Here is a 25,740-nt window from a genome sequence, read left to right on the forward strand (position 1 = left end):
GTATTTCTTACTCACAAAGTTAAAGGCAGCTGCGGAAAGTCAAAGCCGCGCGATAAAGCCTGACCTTGCAGTTGCATTAATCCAACCACCCTCTCTGCTTCCTTCCCAGCTTGTCAGTGCAATGGCCACAGCACGTGTGTGAACGGCAGTGTGTGTGAGCAGTGCCATAACCTTACCACCGGGCCTCACTGCGAGACCTGCATGTCTGGTTACCATGGAGACCCAACCAACGGTGGCAAATGCCAGGGTGAGCAAATGCCATCGCTTCAGATATTAGTTATTCTGCACACATGAGACCTAATGGATGCACTTGTTGTTGTTTTGGCGAGGCAGTCAACCGATGCAGTTTAACCCCTTACCCCCGTGACCTCTTCCCCATCATCTGTACTTGCTTTCAGTGCAGGAAACCGACATTATTCATTACCATATCTGTCTTGTTTTTGGACTTTTTGTGTAAATGATGATGAAGCTTTTCGATGAATATGACCCTACCTGAATACTGAGCAGCATGTTTTACTGACAGATGCTGTGTCATAACCTGAAGTGTGTTGGTTTGAACTAGACATTTGACATTTTGACTGTTCTACCCGATTTAAGTGTTGATTTTTATTTTTTAATTTTTTAAGAAGATTGTTAAAGTGTTGAAAGAGAAACGATTATTAGAGGGGTGCATTTATTTTTGTTGACTCTCAGTTGCAAGCCCCCACCCCCCAAAAATAAACCCAAAACAAAGCAAAACCTTTAGAACATACAGTGTGTGGTGCACTGTGGGAGCGGCAGGTGAAGCCTTGTTGGTAAAAAGAAATAAGCGCGCACCACTGATCTCGATTTAGTTTTAAGAGGTGAATACTCAGCAAGAGCTCCAGAGCTTTTTTTTTTTTCCTTCCAGGGAAATTTGGTACAAATTTCAACAGATGCAGCTCGGTATTGTCACTGTTTTACACATTTCCACGTGTTGTTTTACGTGTTGCGTTCGCTTTTTGCGTTTTCGGTTTGAATCGGACACGATGTGACACTTATATTCCATTTTCTCAGTCTCTCGCCCTAAAGCTGAATGCATTCTCTCAAGTGAGTGCAACCCATAATTTATCCAGGACTCCTGTTTTCAAAAGCACAGGCGCGTTAATGCCTGCTGAATGTAATGTGGAAACTGGTTGCAAGCACAGCAAAGGAGAGGGCGTTAAATCAAACACAAAGTGACAGCATTAGTATCTGATGACCGTGTGAGTGTCTCTCTATTGAGTGAATTTGCTGGTTGACTGAAGGCGGGTGATACAGGTTCCCCTTCAGGAGCAGATTTACCTGCTGTCTTCCCTTATGAGACATGAATAGCATTCCTGAGAAATGACATGTCGGCTGACGTTTGATTTGCCAGAAATTGGAGTCGCCCACACTCAGACGCAGGCAGACGTGGGAGCTCTATGTTTTCAGACACCAATTGTTAACACGTAGGCTATAGTCATAACCTGTAAAGTGAAACTAAACAGGTGAGCACCTATGAGTATCCTTCTCAGTCCTTAGGGCCAGGGGACAGGGACCATTATAAGTCATTATGCCGTGTGTTGTAATGCATCTATGAATTAATTTGAAGTGTAAGAATAGCCTCTGGTGTTTGTTTTATGTCAAGTGGGAATGCATTAAAGAGGGCTGTTGTGAGGGAACATGGTGAAAAGGATTTCAGTCACCTAAAATATTAAGATGCATAATCTGAGAGAGAGTTAGAAGGTCCAGTGGTCTTTCAGGGAGGCACGTTCCCATTGTTTGACACTTGGTGAACTGAAGGAAAGAGGCCTTTTTTTTCTCTTTTTTTTTTTTAAATCCTTCAAATGCGAAACCTGAAAGGCTGACACAGTAGAAGCACTTCAGCAGCAAGTTCACTCATTTTTCACACGTTTTCCTGCACTTTGTACATTTCACACTCACACATACCTGCTGGGTATTGTAGCCTCCTGTCTTGTGGTGGTGGTGGGGGGGATCTAGTATTAGATCTTTGAAGTTCAGCCAATCTTTTGGGAAATTCAGTTGTTTACCATCTCATCCAGATCAATATCAATTTCCGCTGTATGCCTTTGGTGCAGCAGAGGGGATCTTTGTGGCCCAGCTTAGCACAAACACCACCAGCCGTGGGAAACTGCCATCCTAGTCCTTAAAGCGGGAGAATAATTGTTGGGGCACATGTTATGGGAGTTGAAGGACTTATTGTGCCCTCAGGTGGCCTTCAACTCAAATGTTTAAACTTAGGTTTGTCATGACTAACTGGTCACATGTCCGTACGTTGGGCTGTATGTCATTCTAATCAATAATGTCTTTGCACCTGTGTTCTCCTTTTTGCGACCCTTTCTCTTACCAATCTTCTCTCCATCTGTGCTTGTCGCCCGTTCCAGCTTGTAAGTGCAATGGTCATGCAAATGTATGCCAGGTGTTAACTGGCAAGTGCTTCTGCACCACCAAGGGGATCAAAGGAGACCAGTGCCAGCTGTGAGTATGATTACAACATTCTCTCACACACGATCCAAGACACTGCAGTCTTGTAGGTTTTATAAAATAATCCCATTCCCAGGCATAAGATGTTACACTCGGGACATAACGAAAACATTTAATGGTTTATCTTTTCATTGACCTCATCGCATTACAATTCAGTGAAGGAAAAAAGAATTGTCTGCTCATTGAACTCGCTGTCGGCTTTTTACCTCACATTAACCTGACTGCATCGTAATTGTGTCTCTTCTCAGTTCAGTAATTTTGGGAGCTGTTGACTTCCACATCTTGCACTTGACTCTTTTTTTTTTCCAAATGATCATATAATTTATAAGCACTCCGTTTGCCTCAAAGACAATGTGCAGACGATGTTCCCACAGACATTCATCACTTAACAGGATGTCAGTCAATTCATCATCGGGTCAGTCATCACTTGGGATCATGGAGAGCGTGAGGCTGTTCTAAGTTCTTACTGGAGCTGTTGAGTGCTTTTCTTTTTTTTCTCCAAAAAGCTGAATATCATTAATGCAAATTCTGGATAGTTATGATCCGTCTGCTGTGGATGCGAAACAGAGCCGCTGTTACAAATCTGAATTGTAAACTCACCCTAGAAATTTGAATGAGGTCCTGGCCTCCTGCTAGTAGTCTGACACAGGCGGCCTGAAGATTAATGTCACAATTTAGCCGCAGATCAGAGAATGTGTTGTCTTTTAATGTGTTGTCATCAAATCTGTTGTTTTCGACGAGTGCTAACCTTTTTAACAAACGGTGAATATATTGGATTAAGATTTTTTTCTACCCCAGAAACAATAGATTTTGTCTATTTCATTTTTTTTTGTTAGCCAATGATAGCTTATTCAGAATGCTGCCATCGACGGATCAGACAAACGCGACCGCATGTATGCGACACATAAATGAACTTATCTTGTTTTTGATTTTTGTGATGGGCTTAATGATTTTATGATTAATCAGCTGCAGCGATTCACGTTTTTTATGAAACAGTTTTGAGCATTGGTGTCAGATTTCCTCTCATGTGGAGCCTTGGATGTGCTGCAGATCCCGATGATTTGGGTAGGGGGGGTAGAAACAGGGAAGGGTCAGTTGGCGTTATCGACCACAAAACCTACCTCCAGGCTGATTTCTGCTGACTTGGTGGATTCCAGCTGTGTAGGAGGACCATTTTCTCTTAACTGTCTCTTTTCTCCGTTATAAACAGAGTGCACTTTGTTTTTAATACCAGTAATGCAGGAAGAGTTATGGAGGTCACTGACAACGCTAAACACACATTCCTACACCCACACACAATGAAATGGTTTTTCCCCCTCTATTATCTCTTTTCCTATAGAATCAGCCAACAATATGTGCTCAGAATAAAATCACTTTTTCACTCTCGCTGTACTCTGGCTTTAACATGTCTGGATGCTCAGTCACGCAGTTTATCCACACGTGTCTCACACTATATTTGAATTTATTTCAGTGCTTGAGATAGAAAAATAATTTGTCATTAAATAAGATTTCACTTGTAACTGATTCACTTGAGACTTCTCCTCACTGTATATAATAAGATGACTTCTGTCACCAATGGGATCAGACATAATCACGACGCCCTTAAAGTGCCCATTTGCATAATGTCTCGCTTATTTCCTCAAGAACAGAATAAGCAAGTGGCCTCGCTCTTTGTCGGAGTACGAGTACGCTTGGCTTTTTTGGAAAGTATGTAATAAATTAAATAACGTAAAGCTGTTCTGGTAGACCTCCAAACAGAAATGATCCAATTATTCATTTATCGTTATTATTAATATTCCCTGCAACGTTTTTGTTTTCAAATGCATCCGTATTCTCCACAAGGAATAGATGAACAAATATGCCAAAGGGCACCTTCCCCACACGCTTTAAAAGTTCAAGAACACAGCAATGGGACTGAGAAAGAAACTAAGGGAATAGAGAAAAATGAGTGGAAGGAAAGCGAGTTCTCCGTAAATCTTCAGTGGTTTCTTTCAACTCTGAGAGTAAATATATTACACGTAACACAATTGACAAAAATGTCACATTGATTTCTGCTCCAGATGGAATGCAGTGCAGGGTGGTGTTGATCAGCTCGGGGGGGGGGGGAAAGCAGGTGGCCAAAGTTGATACAAACCCTTAATTTTCTACTTTATAGAAACAGCGTCGAGTATCAGAATAGGATCCCATTTCTGGCCTATAATCATGTAAGGCTTCAGAGTGTGTTTAGAGTGTAAAATGCATTTTTACAGTTCTATGGAATGTGACATCGAACAAGGAACCTGTGAAGGGGAGTCTAGTTACTACCATTAAATGTTTGGTGTTTGCTTTTCCCTTTTTCTGTAAAGTGTGTGTCAGGTTTCGTGACATCTAGTGTTATCTTCACTTCTACACACAACTGCGCTCATACTAACCTTTACAGGCTCTTGCACTGCGGCCACCGATGCCATTAGGACCTCGCAGTAATACTTGCACTAATGAAATAAAGGGTGCATTGGCGCACAATAATAATTGTTCGAAGAAAAACTAATTTGCTGCGTCACAGCGGTGAGTCCAACATGAAAAGCGATGGAGGTATTTCTTCCCCAGTGCTCATTTGGATGCCCATTGTTAGCCAGAAAACTTCCTATGCAGCAGGTAACGGGGTCTGGAAGGCAGCGCCTGGTGCGGCCAGCCTGATACCGTATAGGTTCACAGCACATCTCCTTTGTTTGTTGGGTGTTTTATAGAGAGTGCACAGGCACGGGTTCAAGCCGAGTGTAGATCAAATTAAGATACAGTGGGGGGGGGGACTGCCTGAAGGGTAGATGTGTGCACACATGCATGAAGGTGTAGATTATATTAAGATACAGTGCAGAGGAGCAGCATTATACAGATGAGTGTGCAGGTACTTTTGTTTTGCCCCCTTCCAAATGCCAGGCTGTTGAAATACTCCAAGAGCGATGCTCTGCGAGGTTCCAAAGCCTGTGGCGGCATTTGTCCTCTGTCCTCTGTACCGTGGCGAAAGAGCACTCTACCCTGTCCTTGCTTGTTTAACATAAAACGGAGTACAGCAGAGTTTGCCCCTCCACAGCTTTGTGTCTTGCCCCTATTAGGTCATTCGGTGCATTGATCCATGTTCTTTAGGATTTTGTTGGTTAAATATGAAGTTTAACATCCATCTTGATTTGGTCAGTTGGTATTGTTGCTGTATTCTGTGTCTCTGGAAAGTCAGCAGCTGTTTTCTAATTAATAAACGCAGCCGTTGGTCGTGGTTTGAATTATTATTATTATATATATTTTTTCTCTTCTCTCTTTTAATGCCATGCCACATTTTGAGGGTTTTGGCTCTTATGATGTGGACGGTGCGCGTCAGATGCATTACCTCCACCCTCAACCGGCCGATTTTTGACAGCAACAAATCCTGACTTATTTTTAGAGTCAGAGTCATCCCCTGTCTGATGTTGCATCACTAACAGCCACCTCCCCCTCAGTGGCGTTCATGTCTCTCGGTCTGCCTCCCTCCCCTTTCACCGTCCTCTCCAACTTATCAACAGCACCTCTGATATTCGCATTCTAACAAGTTTAATTGGTTGTCTGTAAGATAAAATGACTGTGAAACACAATTAGTGCGATGATAAACGTCTAAGGTTTGAATTGCCTTGACATTTTTCACTTTCTTTGCACATTCCAGCGCATGTGTGATATTAGTCACCCGGTTTAGCAAGTAGAGAAACCGAGGAGGGACGACCGAGCAACTCGGAGTGGATTGTTGACATTTGACCACATAAAAGTTTAAGAGACGAGATTTAACAAGTCATGCACGCACATATTCTCAGAACAGTTGATTGCACTCATGTTAACTATTTATTTTACCAGGCACTTGTCTGTTTTGGCTGATGCCACATTTCTGTTATATGCAAAGGTCCTTGCTCTGTCACACTGCAGTTGTTTAAGAAGACTTATGAAGACCATAGAAACCTATTTGAATTCTTTAGTTAAGCAAATGTGCAGGAAAAGCTTGTTTAAGACTCTCACTTTAGAAATATAAGTGCGTAATTGCATCTTTACCAGGGACTGCAGCTACTCTCCATCTGGCTGTGTTGTTATCCAAGCTGCTGTGTGCCTTGTCAGTATGTTTGTATATGAACGACAGAGAATGCGAGTCACTGCGGTGCAGTCCATACCGGGCGAGCTTTCAGGCTGTCCTCCACTAAATAACACACACACGATTTGTTCTCTCTGATCAGGTGGAGGGAAAAGTTTAATTTCAGCGCGTCGCTTTAGTAAGCTAAAAAGCAAACGAACTTTTACCAGCTATCACGAGGCTTCCTCTTTGTCAGAAGTAAGAGTCTTGATGAAGCGCCAACAGCAGGCGCTAATGCGCTGGCACTTTGGCACACACAGCACCTGATAAGAGGCATTTTTACTCTCGGTCTGTTAACACTCATCTTCATGTTGTTCTCTCCTCTCTGTTTTCTTCACTGCAGATGTGACTCAGAAAACCGTTACCTTGGCAATCCACTCAGAGGAACCTGTTACTGTGAGTAATTCTCCGCTGGACAGCTACTTTCTGAAGCAACAGCTCATCTGCGCTCACACGCACGCACACAGAGACGCAGACAAACGCCTCTTTGATTATTATTGGCTATTTTTTTTTTCTTTCTCTTTCTCTTTCCACTCCTCCACTTGCACTCTTCCTCTCAGGGCAGATGGAGCATCTTAGCGCTTTGGCACCAGGGGCGCTTGTTCGGTGACAGAATGACTTGTCGTGAAAATGTCAAGTGCATCAGAGGGAGTGAGTGATTGAGCTAATCAAAGAGACGGAGGAGTAAAAAAAATTCTCCACTTGTCCACTCACTCAATCACGCATCTACTCATTAATCCATTTAGAAAGTCGAGTAAATGATAGCGTGACTTGTAGGTAAAAAGAAATCCTTCAAAGCGCGAGACATCAGAGGTTTACATAAAGCTGACATGGAGCTCTAAGGTTTGGCTCCACATACTGTACATTCGGATGTTTGTGCTTTGTGTTTATTTGCATGATGCGGTGTCCTTCACGGTGCTGCAGTACTTAGTGATTTGTTATCTGCCTCTCAGCTCTCTGCTACTGACAACACAGCCTTTGCCAAGGTTTTGTCCCCTCTCAAATGCCACCACCCGACAACAGGCTCAGTGAGAGGAACACAGGAAGCTAGAAGCCTGAGGCTTGTTTCAAACTCCGGACACCTCTGGAACCTCGTTTATGCAAAACCAGGAACTATTACTATCAATAACAGTTAGTGGTATTGATCCTCACGTGGCATTCAACCCACAGATGACCTTACAGACCCACTTCTGGCCTAAATGTTTCTGTCGGCTAGTTCAGCAGCCAGTATTTCTGCGGCATTGTAAAAATGAATGTAAAATTGTATGACAGTACTTGCATCTGATCTGCTTGTTTGGCTTAAATTTTTACATCCAGCACTCATCTGTGAGAGTCCATGGGTTCCCTTTGTGGCTGACAACATGCAGCCCAAATGTTTGTAACTGTGTGGATTGAGCACAACAATCAAAAAACCAAATAAAACCAAACCATATGAAGCAGAGAAGGCTAGGAGCAGCAGAAGAACAGTGATGCTCATTTTAAAGAAGGAATTTGCTGGAGAGTCTCTGTTATCCACACCTTTACAATGTAGTGCAGAGTGATTTAATGCCCATCTATGGGAAGCTGTAGGTACTGCTGATCCAAAGGGAAGTATGTGTCGGGCCAAAAGCATCTGGAGTACTATGCACAAAGTGTCACAAGATATTTAAGTCCTGTTTTTCCTGTCTGATTTTCTTGATAGACAATCTCCTGATCGACTACCAGTTCACATTTAGCCTCATCCAAGAAGATGATAATCACTACACTGCCATTAACTTCATGGCCTCCCCTGAGCAGGTAACTCTTGACAACTTGCATCCATCGGCCGTAAACCGCTTTCATTTGCAGAGCAGTTTCATTTCATGATTATACTCGCTGACTGGTTGTTCATTTTTGATCAGTAGAAAGTAAAATTTTTAAATTGCCACAAAAAGCTAAATTTTATAACCTCCTTACATTATCACAGTATTTTCTGTGTACTTTTATTTATATTCATCCACACCGATGTCGCGTTTGTGTTCTTTTCTTAAAGGCAAACAAGAACTTGGACATGTCCATCAATGCATCGAACAACTTTAACCTCAACATCACGTGGTCAGTGGGATCCACAGGTAATAGTTTGAATCATTTTGCAGTATTACTGAACAATATCCAAGGCTCTGGACATCGATTCCAATCGTATTAGTAATAATCGGATTACTTGAAGCATGTTTTGTGGGAGCCTTGTCTGTTGAGTTATCTGTAGGTTGCTGGTGACTGAGTTTTCATTTCCTCTCCTCACTCACATGTACCATTTAAGGCTTTCAAAAACATTTTCAGCACCTTAATGGTTGAAATCACAAGTATGAGTTAGGATTCTGAATTATATAACGGAGGACACCAAAGCAGGTGCTGAAGATCATACTCCAAGATTTTTTTTCATATGTTCTATTAATTAAAATATTCATTTAGTCAGTTGGTATAAGACATCAAGTATGAACAGTAATCCATTCTCTCTTCTTAGTGTGCGCTGTGTCACTGTTGAGTAGATATTATTGGCCCCCTGAGAAAAGACACCCAAGGACACTGCAGTCGTCAAGTCGCCACCGTTTATCTTCTGCTCTCTTTTCTCTCAAGTCGCTCTGGCACTCTCTCCGTCCCCACAAGACGGACATTATTTTCTTTTTTTTAGCTACTAAAACTATTCAACCCCACCTGCCCCTCTCTGCCACCTTAACCTTTCTGGAGCACCGTCATTAATATTTGAAGTGTGGGTCCGTTTTCCTCCGCAAAGATATTTTGTCACCGAAAGGAACGGGAGCCTCTTCACAATCGACAAGAGCGTGAAGCGCCTTTAGGTGGGGGAAGGGGGGGGTGATTTCAATTAAGATAAACCTGCTCACGTAGCTGCTCTCAAGCTGTCATTTTCACTGCTTTTGTTTCAGAGCCGTGGGTTGGAATGTCAATGATGAGGACCCACTGACATGAGGAAGAATGAGAAATTACTTGGAACATTAAGACTGATGGAAAATAGCCCCCCTTTTTTTTTTCTGAAAAAGGAAAAACAAACAACTTTAAAGTCATGATGGGTATAAAAAATTGTGGCCATTGTGATACCATTGTGATACTCACCCAATGAATAAAAACACTCGCATTACCCAAACAAGTATTTCAGAAAAAATGACTTTTGTTGCCCTTCTGCGGTGCACCTGCGGACATTAAATGCAAAATTCTAGGTTGCAAACATGCTTTAGATGGTGTGGATATGAATTTGAGAGCTGAAAGTGTTCCAACATGTCATAACCTGCGGTCAGCAGCATGTCGGCCCATTTTTAAAGCCGTGCTTTTGTCCCACATCCATTTAAGAATAAAATATGATCGGTATGTGCAATTACGCAATAAAACCTCACACTGTTTTGGGTTAGCGGAAAAGAAGTTAAATGCAGATAAGAAATAATAATAATTGCACTTGAGTGCTTTCCTGTTGTTCAGAGTTGCTAAATAAATCCATTAATGCGTTTATAATGATATGTTGCGGCTGAACCAGCTCCATCTCTATGGATACGCTTTCTGAGCACCAAATGGCATTGTGCTGAAAATGAACTCTTTGTCCCAACAGCTGGAACCATCTCTGGTGAGGAGGTGCCCATTGTGTCCAAAACAAACATCAAGGAATACAGAGACAGTTTCTCCTGTGAAAAGTTCACCTTTAGAAGCAACCCCAACATTACTTTTTATGTGTACGTCAGCAACTTTTCATGGCCCATCAAGATCCAGGTAAGATCCGCTTTGGGACTTTCATCTCACTCTTTTAAATATCCATGTGGTCCACGAGCTTGAATTGCTCAGTTTTAAGGAAAACACAAGGACTAGTTATGTATAAGAGGTCTAAAAAGATGGAGTTTGGAGTTGCAGCACTTCACCGTTGCTCCTCATTGTAATTCCAGATTATATGAATGGTTGTTGGCACAATTAGCTGCACAGCTGTTTTTATTTTTTTTTATTTATTTATTTTTATTGGCAGAAGCACGATGCGACATTTCTCAGTAATGAGAAGGAGAGTTTGATCAGTGCACAGAGTGACAATTAACTCAGGGGCTTTTATTGTTGTTGGGTTGACAGGTTAACTACTATAACAGTGTTATTACATATACCTAAGCTGAAAGTCACATGCACTCGCATACAAATGACTCGGGCAGTTGTTTTAAGAAATTTAAGTCGTTAAGCGTAATTTGGCATTTCAAAATTTGTGAACCTCCAGACATTTCCAACAAATCTTCAGAAACATGAAATAGAGTATACCAGATTTCACACAAATCCCAAAAGCAGATAAAGAAATACTACATTTGGTCTTTTATCGTTTGTGAAAAGCGATCCGATCAGAATATTCTCTTAATATTGAATTTTAAGGCAAAATTACAGTCAGCTGTGTTGAATCAGTGCAATGACAATCATGTGTGAATGGCTGGGAAAACATATGATCTCTAAGGACTTCATACAAAAAAGAAAAAGGGGGGAAAAAAACATTTTTTTTCATGCCCATCAGGCTGTTAAAGTTTACAAAACCATCACCAGGATACACTTACAATGATTGAATGCACGTCAGATTTGAAAGGAGATCCAAATGCTGATGTCGTAAATCATACTGACAAGCAAAGAGGAAGGGATGGATGGATGGATGGATGGATGGATGGATGGATGGATGGATGGATGGATGGATGGATGGATGGATGGATGGATGCTTTATTAATCCCACAATTTTTTTTATGTCACGGCAGCAGTTAAAACAAAGCGTATCCCACCTGTAAGACACGGTGGTGGCAGTATCACGATTTTGATCTGTGTAGCTTTATCTGGTCCAGGATGGATGTTCATCATTTATGAAAACGCCCAATTCAAAGTTATGCAAAAACAGTGTTTCGGATATACTAAAGTGTTCCAATTCTTATCATGTGTAAGGTGTCGCTTATAATGACAAACCCGCTAAAAGGCAATAATTTTAGTAAGAAGCAAAAGCTTTTACTAAGAAATATGAGACAGTGAGATAACAATGGGGATTTTTAATAGTAGCACACTGTATCCATTTTGCTAATTATCCCACTTCCAAATATTGATTTTTATATACTGTCCCAGCTTTCCACATGGTAGATGAGTGGACCACCTTGGGGTAATAACATCTTTAGGGTTAGTCCATTTGTGGAGGTGGCCCGGTAATAGTTTTCTATTAGATTTCCCAGCCAACAGTCACTTACTTATTATGGACTGAGCCCAAGCTGTAAAAGCAAATAGCTCCTGTAACAGGATAAGGTCTATCTTTCCTTGCTCGCCTTTATGATGCTGGGCGGAGAGTGGAAGCCTGGATGAGATGAGGCAGAATTTGAGAATGCACTCAGGAGCCTTCATATTTAAGATTCAAGCTCACAGACTAAGCATTTAAATGTGAATCAAGATAGCAAAGAGCCATCATGAGGTGAAATCTTTCTCTGACATCATCATTTGTCAGTATAATTGCAATCCAAGGGACTTCTCTGTGCCATGGCAGTCCACTTGTGATAGAAGAATGCTCTCAAATGATGCCATTGATTGGTTGAGATGAAGGGATTGAAATTAAATTAACCCTACACATATTGCTTAGAGCTCATATCTTGCGAAAAGCTGGTTTGTAAGCACAAAGCAGAAAAGTCCCGGTTACGAAAAGGCCTGCAAAGCATCTGCGCTTTTGTGGCTTGTTAGCCACGTCAGTGAGCATCTCATTTCAGATCAGCGATTCTCATTTTCTCGTTAATAAGGTTGAGAAAAAGTCAAAGGTGGCAGACGTTTGGGAGGGTAATGGGGTTGTCAATGAAGGACATCAGCACAGTGAGGAGTCTCATCCTAAACATGCACATTCCTCTCTCCCTTTTACCGATAAAGCCAAATATTTAGTTTTCTGTAGCTTCTCAGTCGCTTATAATCAAGTAGTACAATTCAGGCATACAATATATCTCACCTGTAAATGTCTACATGTATAAATCACTGCCTCTCTTCCACTTCAACTACCCACGGTCGCCTGTGTTTCTGCTTTTTGGCCATTTCAAATCATCTGATTAATCCACTTTTAAATTCAGCACTCAGAGCAACGAATATGACGCGAATAATCCACCTCTAAAAGCACAATTTGTGCCCTATTACCCAACTCTACATGTTGCCAATCAGAGGCACAATGCAGCTGCAGACATTCTGTTTGTGTGTTTAAATGCTTTCAGGGCAGAATAGCTTCAAAGCATCTATAGCAGATAATGACTTGTCACTGTGATGTGGCCCATCATATATAATTTAGCTGCCAAGCCTGTGTGTAATCTCTTCTTTAATGAAGATGAAACATATCTCTGGCCCATTATTCACCGGCCACGCTGCCTTTTTGGCATGTATGCACAAATCGGCTATATGTGCCGTTTCCCATTGAAATAACAATGTTTGATATCATCTGTATTATATCGACATTTGGTTTGTATGTGCTGTGTTTAATGTTTAAATCTGTGAGGATAAAAAAACAGTCTGGGTAAGTTGGCTTTTGACCGAGTTTAAAATCTATGGGTTTAGGTTCATGTACAGATAGATCTGAAACCACTGAGACGGGTTCAAAATAAAATGCTCATTTTAAAAATTCTTGGTCAAGAATCTTTTACGGTCCGTATTGTAGATGCCTGGAGTTTGGCTTCACATGGAGGTACCCCAAAGACCGTTTCTTCCTCTTTTTTGTGATTTCCCCTTTGGACAGATGTTCTTCTTTTTAAGATGTTTCGTAAAGTCTGATCTAGCCTTTCTACTCTTTAGATTTCTGAGAGGTTTAATCCTTCTGTATTTGCCCTCATGAAATCGTCTGTTTACGTTAGTAACATCTAACATACGACTGTTAGACTTTGATAATGATATGCCTTCCTCCTGGAGAGTGTTCTCCACTTGGCTGGATGTTTAAAATGGGCCTTTTCTGTATCACGCAAAGGATGCTGGAATTATCCGTTGCTGCCGTCCTCTGGGGGCATCTGGGCCTTCTTATGTTGCCGAGTTCGTCAGTGTGGTCTTCTTTTTTTCTCAGAATATACCAAACTGTTGACTTGGGCCTAGATGCCCCCACTACCTTCTTTATTTTTTTCTTTTCTTCTGTTTTTGCAGTCTAAGGATGGTCTGTTTCGCTTGCATTGAGAGCTCCTATGGCCTGCCTCCTTGTGGCAGCAGCTGACCTTTGACCTGCTTTTTTTTGATAAATAACTATAACACAGGGACTGCTCTCTCAAATTAAAGCTACGTTCATTACAGAGCTATAATTTAAATATTTTTCAGCAGATATCTGCAGTATCAAAAATATGCGTCAGTATGTCCAGATGGATCCAGACCTGAGTGTTGACGAGCTGGAATTCAGTAGGGAAGTCGTGGGTCGGCCCGTTCCGTCACACCACATCCATCCAGTTGATCCAATGAGTTCTGTTGTCTGCTGCCACAAACTGGTGCCCTTGCTCTCGTCTCGCACCAATTCATTCAAGCCGACATTTTTTCACAGACCGTTTTAGTTGCGGGGCCTCCAGTGAGTCGGTGACCTTTTAACGGGTCCTCTTGGTTTCTTAATGCTGACTTGAATTGTGGACGCCATATCACATTAACCCCTTTACAATGTCACATATCAAGCGGGAGAGTTCAGGCAGAATTTACAGGATGTTCTTGGAGGGCAGGTTGAGTGTTCTTGAATCCTTTAGACATTTGTAGATGTTTTCTCACAATATGTTTTTTTCTTTTTATCTTGAAATGTGGGTTGACAAGCAAAAACAGCACAATATGACTAACCATCTTACCTGCTTTAGCTTTACCCACATGTACAGATTCACAGAAAAGGTTTAAAAGAAAGGAAGAGTTGTCTAATTTCTTTTCTTTTCCTCAAATAGATCGCCTTCTCCCAACACAACAGTATCATGGACCTCGTCCAGTTCTTTGTCACATTTTTCAGGTAAGTGTTTCAGATACATAAATATATATCCTCAATATGCATGCCCAGTCATTTGTTTGAACTTTTCTAAGTTTTCATCAATCAAACCTCCTGTCTCTCAGGGCGTATTGAGTTGCTCAAACATGTTCATAAGCTGAGCACATGTCAGTGCTTTTTGTCTCTTCGAGGCAATGATTTTTTTTTTTTTTCAAGTGGCAAATTAACATCCACTAGCAATTTAAATAGGTGCACATTTCCCTGCAAGCGCCATCTAAGGAGAAGGTGTGGGCGATAAAGGTATGAGGGCTCTTAATGATTTTTCACCTCGAGAGCTGCGACGGAAGTCTTTAATCATTGTTTCAAATGATCCCATTAGATGGTTTCAAATGCACATTACTGCCTGAGTGTGTTAAGAGAAATTCATACTTCAATTTAGAGGTTGGTCACCAAGAAAAACTGCAGAATTGGGCCCCACACGAAGGCCTGAATCCTGAAGCCACACCTGTGGGTGTCCTGAGTGTCTTTAAACTCTGACATAGAGCAGTCAGTAGGTTCGACACCAAACGCAGTGCAGCTTCTGTGTATTCATTTGAGTTTAAAGGTGTTTAGCTCACAGTTGTGTATGTGCTAACATAATCTGTGTAGGTGTCACAGAGGGACGAGAAAACAGGTTTTGCCCGCGGCACCCGTCCATCACCCCCATCCCACAATAAGTTTCCAGAAAAGCTGTCAGACAGTCGGTTATCTCCTGCCTCCAACTGATCATATTGCAGAATGAATAGCCAAAATCAGGAGGAAAGGGGAGAAGGACAGAGCTTTTTTTTTTCCTTTCGTCTTTCTTATTTGAAACATGTCTGACAGCTGCTGACATCATCTGCACAGGAAGCCGTTTTGAAAAGAAGCCGTGTCCAAAACCACCCACCCACTCACTAATCTCTACTGACTACTTACGGAGTTGTTTGCAGAGGACGATAAAGTGGACTCTTGAGGCTTGATCGTCATGCTTTTGTGTTTGTGTTTTCTGCTTTATGGTACATATGTTTCGTACACTGTCGGGGTCACAGGCAGAATCTACCTAGTTCAATAATTCTCTGTCCTCTTTTTGTTTGCATAGTAACATTAAACACGACTTGCTTAACTTTTTTCCCCCACGTCATTAAGTCCCAGCTTTCCACACAGATTGTTCCTATTGCCTGCCTAATTTTATGCATCATTTCCCATTAGTATGCATTGGCTTTTCCTTTTTTTTCCCCCCCTATTGCTTGGCAGGTTATACTAATTCTGTTTTATCCTTTTCTGCATATTTGTTGTCCAGTTCTCATTTACCCATAAACTGAGGAAAAAAATGTTAGTGGGCAGATTTGAAGAGGAATGAACCTGCAGGAAACATAATCAGCCTGATGACAAAATGTCAAATTGTCCCACAGGGTTTGTAGACCTCCTTGAATGAGAGAAGGAGGGTAAAGACATGACATCATGACCCTTGCTCTACTGTTCTTTTCTCTTTAGAATTTATTAAACTAACCTTTATTTTCTTCTGATGGGAGGCTTAATCATAGTTGAACGTTTAAAGAAACATGCATTTAGACAGTGCTCATCTTGCCCATTTCATACATTAAACTACAAGGTGCAGTTGATTTACTGAATTACACCACATCATAATTATTGTCCTAACCCTTGTTTAACCCTTGTTTAAACTTTACTACCACAAACTACTGAAAGTCACTTCAGTAACTGGTAAAAAAATGTCTTCCAACTCTCGTTTACTATTTTAATAAGCCTCGTACGTTGTGTTTTTTCATCTGTTTAGCAGCCTAGACAGCAGGTACTGGTAGATATTGATTGTTCTACCCTGGTGCAACTGTAGCCCTGTGGTTACAGAAATCACTGTGTAACCGAAGCTGCAGAGCCCAGTTCAGTTTCATTTCAGTCAATTTTCTTTGATGTTAAACATTGCGGGACACAATTGCCACAGATGATATGGAATATTTGACCATGTACCATTAAAAACAAATGCTAACGATGCAATGACTTTGTACAGAGCATTGGTAGAAAGTTTAGTGCTTCGGGGCACAAAAGGAATTCACAGCAGCTGTTTCTTACTCTGCAGCTCAACTTATTCATAACTAAATAGAGGATGTTTTCAGTTTTTGTCTTTCACGGCATTAAGGTGCAAGAACCTCACTGATAGCATAAATGCTTGTATGAAAGCGGTATTAGCTTAAAATTATTACCTTCTTTACTAACTTCAAGCATCTAGCCAAATTGATCCAGCACACGTGACTTTCTAAAGGTTACATGTCAAACATATATTGGCCCGTGATATCAGAGCCGGTTGCGTGTCCCTCGTTGAACGTCCTCCTTATGTCCGATAGCCCATTACAGGTTTGTGGCATGTCTCTAAAGACGAGAGCTCGCTGCTCATGTTGCAGGATTAGTTTCAATTCCACACGGAGTCGTGTTTGTTCCGGGACCTAAAGAAAAACGTCATATTCTCTTCCAAGTCAGAGATTGAAGAATGATCTGAGAAATGTTCAAAACACTTTATTGTTGTGTAGGAATAGTGCACAGAATAGTTGAGTTACATGTTGTTTTTGTTTATCAGTTTAAATGAGAATTAACGGACATGAAGACATGTTTTTAGAGGCGTGCGTTCCTCCTAACTGTAATGTTTGAGGAGCAAGTTGCTAACCACACCATTAATACAGAGACAGAAGAAGCATCAACCCGTTTAGGTGCTTGTTGATTTAAAAACTCTACATCCACCCACCGATCGGCTCTTTAAAGTCTGCCAAATGTCTCTTTAGCACATAATCATCTATACATTCTCATGTGTCGCCGGGATAATGAAGTGGAAGCTCTCAATCAGTCATATTTCTCGATCTCAGTCGTGCGTGGATCTTGCTGGATTTCCCATGACTAATGACCACGGCAGCGCTTTTGGGTTATTAAGTGAAGTAATCGGCCAAAATATTCCGTCTGCGGAGATGTCGGTGTGATGCCTCTTCAAATCACCTTCCCTGTCATGTGTTTTTAGAAGTTAGCAACTTTCGATAATGTTGTGTTGATCACTTAACATTTTGTAACTGCCCCTTAAAGGTGTAAATAGAGAAATGTGCAAAATAAAGTGAGCTGTTTGTTTCAGTTGTTGCTTCAGTCAATGACCAAAAAGACTAAATTATTGAAAGATATGATTTCTCTTTCTTCGCAGTTGCTTTTTGTCACTTCTCCTGGTGGCAGCGGTGGTGTGGAAGATCAAACAGACCTGCTGGGCGTCACGACGCAGAGAAGTAAGTCCCGGAAATATGCCGTGTATAAACATGGTTTCAATGATGAGAATAGATAAACGTGTGCATTTATCTTTTGAGTCTTATTCTGTCAAAATACAGCAAAAAGATGAACAAACTTGACAATTCCCAAGTCGTAGTCGTAGAGTACCCAATTTTACGTATGACAAAACTTCGCTTCACCTAATGTAGAGTGAAATGAAGCTTGAACCACAAACCAACCAGTTTTCTCAGCTCCACTCTGACACAAAGTTCTTTGATTTACAGCAGGGCAAAGCTAAAGGACCAACAACAACACAGTCACAAATAAAAACAGACTTTATTTGATGTTTTTGCTGATGTTTTTGACACTTTCCTCAAGTAGCAGTAGAATTTACAACCAGTAGACATGCATCTGCAAAACCGTGCGTAAATAAGACAAAGCAAACGCAGTACCATGCTACACAATCAGCCTCGAGGGCAACGGCCGATATTACTTATCAACCCCTTTGCTGCCCATACTGACTTTGTTTGTGCATTCAGCAAAGCCCTCAATGTTCACCACTACTTGGGCAAAAAGGAAAAGAGAGAGAAAGGAAAGCAGCAGATACAAAAGTCTTTCCTTAATCATGATACGTGTAATATAATAATTCAGGTAAGAGTGTTGGTTCACATTTATATGACCATTGACAGTTTATGTGACCAGTGGAAGAAACATTTGAATGCAGCAAATAGAGATGGTGTGAATGAATAAGATGAGGGGATCGTTAATATTCAGTGTTGGAATGAAAGATGGGACTGGGAAATGTGTGGAGTAAAATAGGGGGAAGGATGAGATGATTGGCAGTGGAAATTATGAAAGCAGGAATGGAAAAATACGGCGTGGGAAATGGAAAAAGAGAGCAAATGCATGCAAATTTACCTCACTGCTCTTTATCCAAACTGCACTGGGTGTTTTGTGGTTTCTGTAAGCAGCCATCATTTCCATCTCTTGAAGCTGACTCCTCATTCTTCTGTGGGCTGTTTGATACTCAACAGCAGGAAGCTTAATTTGGTCCTTCTTTATGACCTGCAGTCTGCTAATAAAGCTCTCACAATTCATTTAGCCTTCGAGGATCACATTCATATAATCACAGGACCAGAAATTCATATCCTCTAATTGATATATGAAAATAAACAAAAAATTCATTATGCCCATCAAAGGAATTAAAGTCAATGGAAATTAATGCAAGCAGATGGGCTCATGGTGTTAAAATTCTACTCATTTTTTTGTGTCTGCGCTTGCTATTCGTATCATCTGGTTGTTGCTGTTTTACATTGTTAAATGGAAACCTTGGTGTCCTAATTGTTGTCACAGCAGGACGATTTGATCAAACGTCAGGGAAAACAGGATCATTTATTTGCTGAAGACACATTGTGAAGGAATATCTAAACATTACTGCTACATGTTTCCACTGACCTCTGCAACAAAGCTCAGTCCCTGAGATTTGTGTTTGGGCTCGTTTAGAAGCAAGCATATTTTTCTCTCTTTGGAACACGATGTATTTAATAAATGAACCTTACAATTCCGTATGGCTGAATTCGAATCCTTGCTACGCCATAAAATCTGCTCGCAGTCCATCTGGATTGGCGGCGCGCTTTTCTTGGCAGTACAGGCGACGCTCTTTCAGGTTTTAATGGAAATTCATTTTGAACGGCCAAGGATATAAAAAATTTTGATCAAACACTTGGATATCCTGTTGAAAGCCAATGAAAGAAACAGGTTTTGCACAGCTTATTTGTAATGAACACGAACGTGCTTTAATGCCATTTGCTCTTCAACTGTATTCAGGCACAGTGCTTCACAAACATGGGAAACGTGACACTCCAAGCTTTCTGTTGTGGCATTTTCAGGTTGCCCTACTTTTAAAGAAACGGCGCAAAGAAGAACCTGTGTGTTTGTAACCTTTTCCTGAAATCTCTGGAAGCCTAGAGGATGTCCTGCAGTGCAGTTACAGTTTTTTTTTCAGCTTTGCAAGTAGCCTTTAAACTACCTCACATGCTTCAATCATGGCCAGTTTTCCATAATATCCAGATCAGTAGAATCACTTGTAGAAATCATCACCCAGCCAGTTAATGCCGTTTTTATACCCTAACACTGCAAAATGTTTTCATGTATGAAATAACCCACATAAATAAACACTTAAAAGCCCCAAAAAGTTAAGAACTTTTTATTTTCTTCCCAATTCTGCATATTTTGCAAGGCAAGTAAAGCAGACCATTCATGCAGAGCTATTTTTTAAAATCTTTTTGCAATAATTTTTAATGATAGATTGACCTTAAAAATAAGCATTTTTAGTAGATTATTTGGCATTTTTCTAGCTTCCAGAAGGAGCTTTCAATAACCTTCACTTTGCACCCTCTTCGCAACTTTGTTTAATATTCTCTGGCAGCGTCAGACATAATCAGGCCCTTTTTAAAAAGCTGCCCCAAAATCAAGATGTTCAATAGTAAAAACAGGCTAATCAAAAGAAAATTACAAAAAAAAAAAAAACATCCTATAAAGTGTTGGTTTTTTTGATTATGTACATGCAACTGAAATAGAAATGATAAACGGTCAGTTGTACAATGTCAGCACAAAGTGTTTTTCCAAATGTTTGACCTTGTTTGTATAAGCTAAAATATGTGTGGACTGGGCCACAGTCTTGCCTGCACAAATGTAATCAGCATATTCAGATATCCACCGTGCTTGGCCTTCATACGATACAAAATGATCCTAACTCAAATGGGGCCTTTTTAACCCCCCTGAGCAACCACCATCCCTCAAAAAATAAACCAATTGATTAAAGAAAGAATACACGAGCCCTTTTGATATACTTCTACCAGAGTGAAAGTGATTCGAGTGAGTTTGCAGGAGTGTTATGTTTTCTCATAAACCAACCAAGGTTTTAAAGATTTTTTTATCATGTGGATGTTATTCCTAATGATTTATTCACAACACTGCTTCTGATTTATAGATCCATAGTGTAATGTTGTGTGCAGCATTTTGCTTGTAACTAATGTGAAGTTATGATCATTTTAGAGAGGCATTTGCGGTCAGTCTTTTGTGCCAAGACATTGCCAGGTTTTGTAGAATATCAGATGAACGGATCGGGTTCGGTCAGTCCTCACCGTTGAACTGATTGGCTCCTCACTGAACAGTTGTCCAGTTATTTTGCAAGAACTTGTGAGCAGCCCTTTCACTCACCAGGGATGGAAGGATTTGTGCTGGGCACCAGTTGTAAGCCTCCACTGGACATAAGCGCGTGGAATGAATGAGTTGTAATGAGGCTTTCAGAAACAGCAGGGTCAATAATGAGACTCTGATCCTGCCAAGTGGCATATGGAGATCTGATTTGAGTGTTTTAAAATGTGTGTCTGTAATATGTGTAGTTAAAAAGCAACACGTTTAAGTTGAACCAGATTTTCTTCACAATTCAAGATTTTTCCTTGAAACATATTTGAAATGAAGACAAACAGATATTTTCTATTACATTTTTTGTCTGGACTTGTATGTAAATAATTTTTGTTGAGGTTTTTTTTTTTTTTTTTTGACAAGACTTGGATCCTGAGAGGGGACCAAGGGAAGGAGAGACAACAGCTGTAAATGCCACAGTGGAAGACGAGGGCTGACCTCTTTGAAGCTACCTGTGGGGGGGTGGGGTGGGTGGAGGGGAGGGCGTGCTGACATTTCACAAGACTGCAACCCGAAGACGATCCAGTCACGAACACATGGCTTTCTCTAAAGCAGCTTCTTTGGCTTTATCTTTCTCACACACTCGGGCAGGTGCATGCAGACACACACCTTCTACACCCACAGCTACGCAGAGTGGTGATTCTGAAAGGAGCAGAAGGACCGTTGCATTATTGCATCATTACACATGGCATTAGTAACTTTTGTGTCATAAAACCTGCTTTTTGTTTGGTGTGAGGGCTGGATTGATGTACAAGTTAAAAGCAAAGACTACGGTGTATTTATTTCATCTTGTACTCCAGATGTTAGATGTAGACTGGACTGCTGTTGTATAAACCTGCTCACGCCTGAAAAGTCTCCTTGAGTAGGTTTTTTGGTTAGTGGACTCAAGTTCAGGGACAAAGGAGGTGAAAATGTGGCTCAGCCTTCCCGGATTTTTACATTTTATTTTGGTTTTTTTTAAAAAGTGCAAAATAATTAGAATGTAATGATTATCCCTGTTACTTCAGTTTCTCAGGTTGCCTTTTATTTCTTCCAGATAATTGAGAATCATGTATCGGTGCGTTCTGAAAAACATCCTCTGTGTCATCTAATGCGCTTTCTCTGATGCTGGCGGCGCCTCCTTCTTGCAGCCTTTATCAGTCACTCCATGACTCATGGCTATGACTCCTCTCCCCAAGTTCTTCACTCTTGACATGCAAACTCAGACTAACACTTATGCAAAGGGCTGGCCACAAAAATCCTTTTGCGCACACCTGTCACGGATAGCTTTCTATGTTTGTTTTTTATTTTATTTACCAAAAACCTGAAAGGATCATCAGACACCAAAACTACAGAGCTTCTTATATGCCCAGAGCATCTGTGGAAAAGTATTGGAAACATTGGAAAAGTCTGTTTTTCGTTGAAATGGCCAACATCGTGGTGGTCAACTTGACTTATTTTGATTGAACCAAGGGAAAAGAAGACGTTACTAACCAAAGTGTTTCCACAGGTGCCCCTGCAGACAGCCCCTCGCGCTGCTCTTGACGAGCACAATCAGTAGTCATCGATTGCCTCAAAAAGATGATCTCAATCTTAAGCCCCTTGTCACCTTGATTTTCCTTTGTTCAGGGTGAGGTTAAGCCCTCTATAAGTTTAGTTACGCGCAGAGCGTAACTGCGATCAGCTCTTTCTTAAGAGGTTTGGAAGCTACCGCTGGGTTGTTTTGTAATTTAACCCCATAACTTTCCAATGCTAACAGCACATGCGATTCGTGGTTTTCTTTAGTTCTTGGTCACATCAGCGTTCTATCAGCACTGTAAACACTAGCAGGACTCTTGGCTGAATATCTTCATCTCTTGACCTCCAGTCCTTTAATCCACCGTTCCTGTACAGGTTTTTAAACAAGCACCAGCAGAATAGTCTAAAAATAAAGGGTACTGGTCACAAGAAAAGTAAAACAGTGTTGTCTTTTTCTGTTTTTTTTCACATGAATATGTACTTTTTAACTCTCCAGGACGGAGCATATAGATGCAGCCAGTGGGCTTTCAAAGGGACAGAGTGACCTGCTTAGGGTGAAGAGCAAGCTCAGAGGCAGGATGACACCCAACCCCTCATAGAATCCAATAAAGGGAGGAAAATGCTGTATTCCCTAGACAGATAATTCATGCCCTCACTAACCGAATTAATCAAGTTGCATAGCAATCCACTCCATGCCCACCCTTATCAAAACTGTGAAAGGCTCCAGCTTGTATTCTAGACAAAATCAGTCTGTCATTGCACAAACGTTAATTGGTTTTACTGAGTTCACTCTTGCCTTGTGTGATTAACTCGGCATTAATTTCTAGTATCTTTCAGGTATTGTGGCAGCCCCTTTTGATGATTGTATTCCCAGCGCATTTTTGATGACATACAGCAGAGCACAGCACAGTGCCAGCATTCCCAGGCTTCGTTCTGCTCCCCCTCTTGTGCTTTGTTGCCTTAAAATGAATTCTCCAAACATGATAAATAACATTACAGCTATCTGACATTTAGGATGAATGTTGTTGGATTTGAAGCTTTTGTGTCGGAAACCTTAATCAGCCGTAAGCTGTTTTCTTGTTTTGCAACGACCTCGCCGGACCCTCCACCCTTCGTTTATCTTTGTGGAAAAGGGCAGCATTTCTCATTTTGACCTGCGGTGACCCAGCGGCTCAAATCTATAGCTTTTTGTATTGCCGGTTTGATGTTTAATGGTAGAAACGTTCGTCAATTCAACATTGGGCCTCACACGTAAAGTTTTTTTTTAAAAAAGAAAAATCAATCGGGTGATCAATGTCAATTTCATGTGGCAGCTGTTTTTTCTCAGTTTTACTTCCCCAGAGGGAATGTTTGTTTTTTTTTCTTTCCCGAGCAAGTCAACAAAGCAGTACAACTCTGCTCTCATTCACTCTTTACCAATGATTCTGTACGACTGTGAAGTAATGTCAGAGTCTTCAAAAGCTTCAACAAGGGCTGTGTCGACCCCGGGCTGCACAGGCCACCGCTGACCGTATTTCTTAGTTTTGAACCGTTTGACAAAAAACATTTGGGTCCGAAAGACGAATACGCGTGCGGATTTATGCTATGTGGAATTATCCCTGTGCAGTTATGTGTTGAGTACAGTTGGATAATGAATATGGATTTTCCTAAACAAAATATAGTCTATTTAACTTGCTTGTCAATGAGATCTTTCTGCAAAAATTGGAACATCGCGAGAGAATCCATCTCACTTGGTTTCAGGTTATGTGTTTTTGGCTGAGGCGCAAGTAGCCTCACAATTGGTGTCCTGCACCAGCAGCGATTATAGATATGTTTTGCTGGTGGAGCAATTGCCTTTATTTAGTAAGGATGGCTCCTGAAGAGTAGGGCAGAGACTTGGAGAGTGTGACTTTAGTGAAAGATGGGCAAAGAACGACGCTGAGAGCTTGTGACACTGGAAAATCTGTTTTTGTAGCTGCTGAGATGGTGTGATTTTGACACTTTTCGGTGCCATGATGTTGGCCAATCTGCAGATGATAAACGTCGGCCCTCCTTTCTGAGAGAACATGAAGGCACGAAGCTGCTGCTGCTGCTGCTGCTGCCTGTTGGTGATGGCATGCATATTGCAAACTATCATCTGCCAAATACAGCCAGAACTGGCTCGATTAGATATATAAACATAAGTAAGTAGATAAAACGCACAACATAAGAAACTGTACTTGAAAAATGAATGCACGGTAGAATAGTTAGTTGTCTAGAAAGGAGGGCTTTACACGATGAGTAAAATGTTGGGAATATTTAAAGAGGACATCGGTTGTTTTTTTGTGTGCTGATGTGAGATGTTTAATGGAACCCAAAATGCCACCAATGATTAAAGGTTGTACATTAAGAATTATCTTAGAAACGGGTCACTGTTTTCTGGCTCCAGCCTTGACAGAATGAAAGCAGTTGAAAACTGATTTGCCCTGATGAGCCCTTCCATAACCCAGTCGTACAGATTGCTTTCGTACACACACCTAGACACTGATTCAGAATGTCTTTTCCCCTGTACCTCTCTGCAATGTCAACCTCTCCAGACCTCGTATGAATTTTTTGCCAATTAATAGCCAGACTAATGAATAGCCAATTATTTTTGGAGTGAGTTGGGGCGGGGAGGTCTGCACACAAGAATTCAAGGGTTCGTTTCTGCTTCAAGGACAAATTTTTGTGGATAAATGCCAACTTAATTAATGACAACTTAATTTTTCTCGTACATCTGACCCAAACGAGCACCATCAATGCCAATGGGAGATATTTGGAAACTCCTAAAACAGTCATTCTTAAAGCTCATTCTTTGAATTTTGAGATGGAAGGGGGATCGAGTTTGGAAAAACAAAAATGGCAACAAAGTCTTTTTCAGAGATCTTATCTTCTGCACTATATATGGAGTGTCTTTTTTTTTTTGTGCGCACGCAGAGCTTTATTTATTAAGTACAGAAGAAGGGCAGGTTATGAGGCCACTGCCACCACTTGAAATGCTCTGTAATCTGAAACACAATTAGATCTTAATGCGGTACACTTAAGCTCATCACAGATCCAATAGCAATCAGCGATGTCCTTGGCACTAAAATGGCTGCCTGTTTAGATATTGATCAGACAGTGCGTCGCTGATGAAAGTGTGGCAGTAGTTGTTTTACAATATTGATTAAGGGGGAACAAGAAAAGCTATTTTCTGCTTGATCTAGGCACCTGAAATTGTGTCACATTGTTCCACGAAAAC

The 25,740-nt window shown here is 41.0% G+C and overlaps 1 protein-coding gene across 1 annotated transcript in view; it reads left to right on the forward strand.

Moving 5' to 3' along the window:
• Positions 1–25,740, forward strand: part of atrnl1b (attractin-like 1b) — a 55,541-nt gene that overhangs the window by 20,936 nt on the left and 8,865 nt on the right. Inside the window, exons 19-26 of the mRNA XM_072372819.1 lie at positions 110–247; positions 2,385–2,478; positions 6,951–7,003; positions 8,289–8,383; positions 8,619–8,697; positions 10,185–10,342; positions 14,485–14,546; positions 17,737–17,815. Of these exons, the coding sequence (XP_072228920.1) occupies positions 110–247; positions 2,385–2,478; positions 6,951–7,003; positions 8,289–8,383; positions 8,619–8,697; positions 10,185–10,342; positions 14,485–14,546; positions 17,737–17,815 (758 nt within the window). The remainder of the gene's footprint in view (positions 1–109; positions 248–2,384; positions 2,479–6,950; positions 7,004–8,288; positions 8,384–8,618; positions 8,698–10,184; positions 10,343–14,484; positions 14,547–17,736; positions 17,816–25,740) is intronic.

The sequence above is a fragment of the Leuresthes tenuis genome, unplaced genomic scaffold (assembly GCF_036924035.1).
Source record: "Leuresthes tenuis unplaced genomic scaffold, fLeuTen1.0.hap1 SCAF_20, whole genome shotgun sequence".
In the NCBI taxonomy this organism is placed as follows: Eukaryota; Metazoa; Chordata; class Actinopteri; order Atheriniformes; family Atherinopsidae; genus Leuresthes; species Leuresthes tenuis.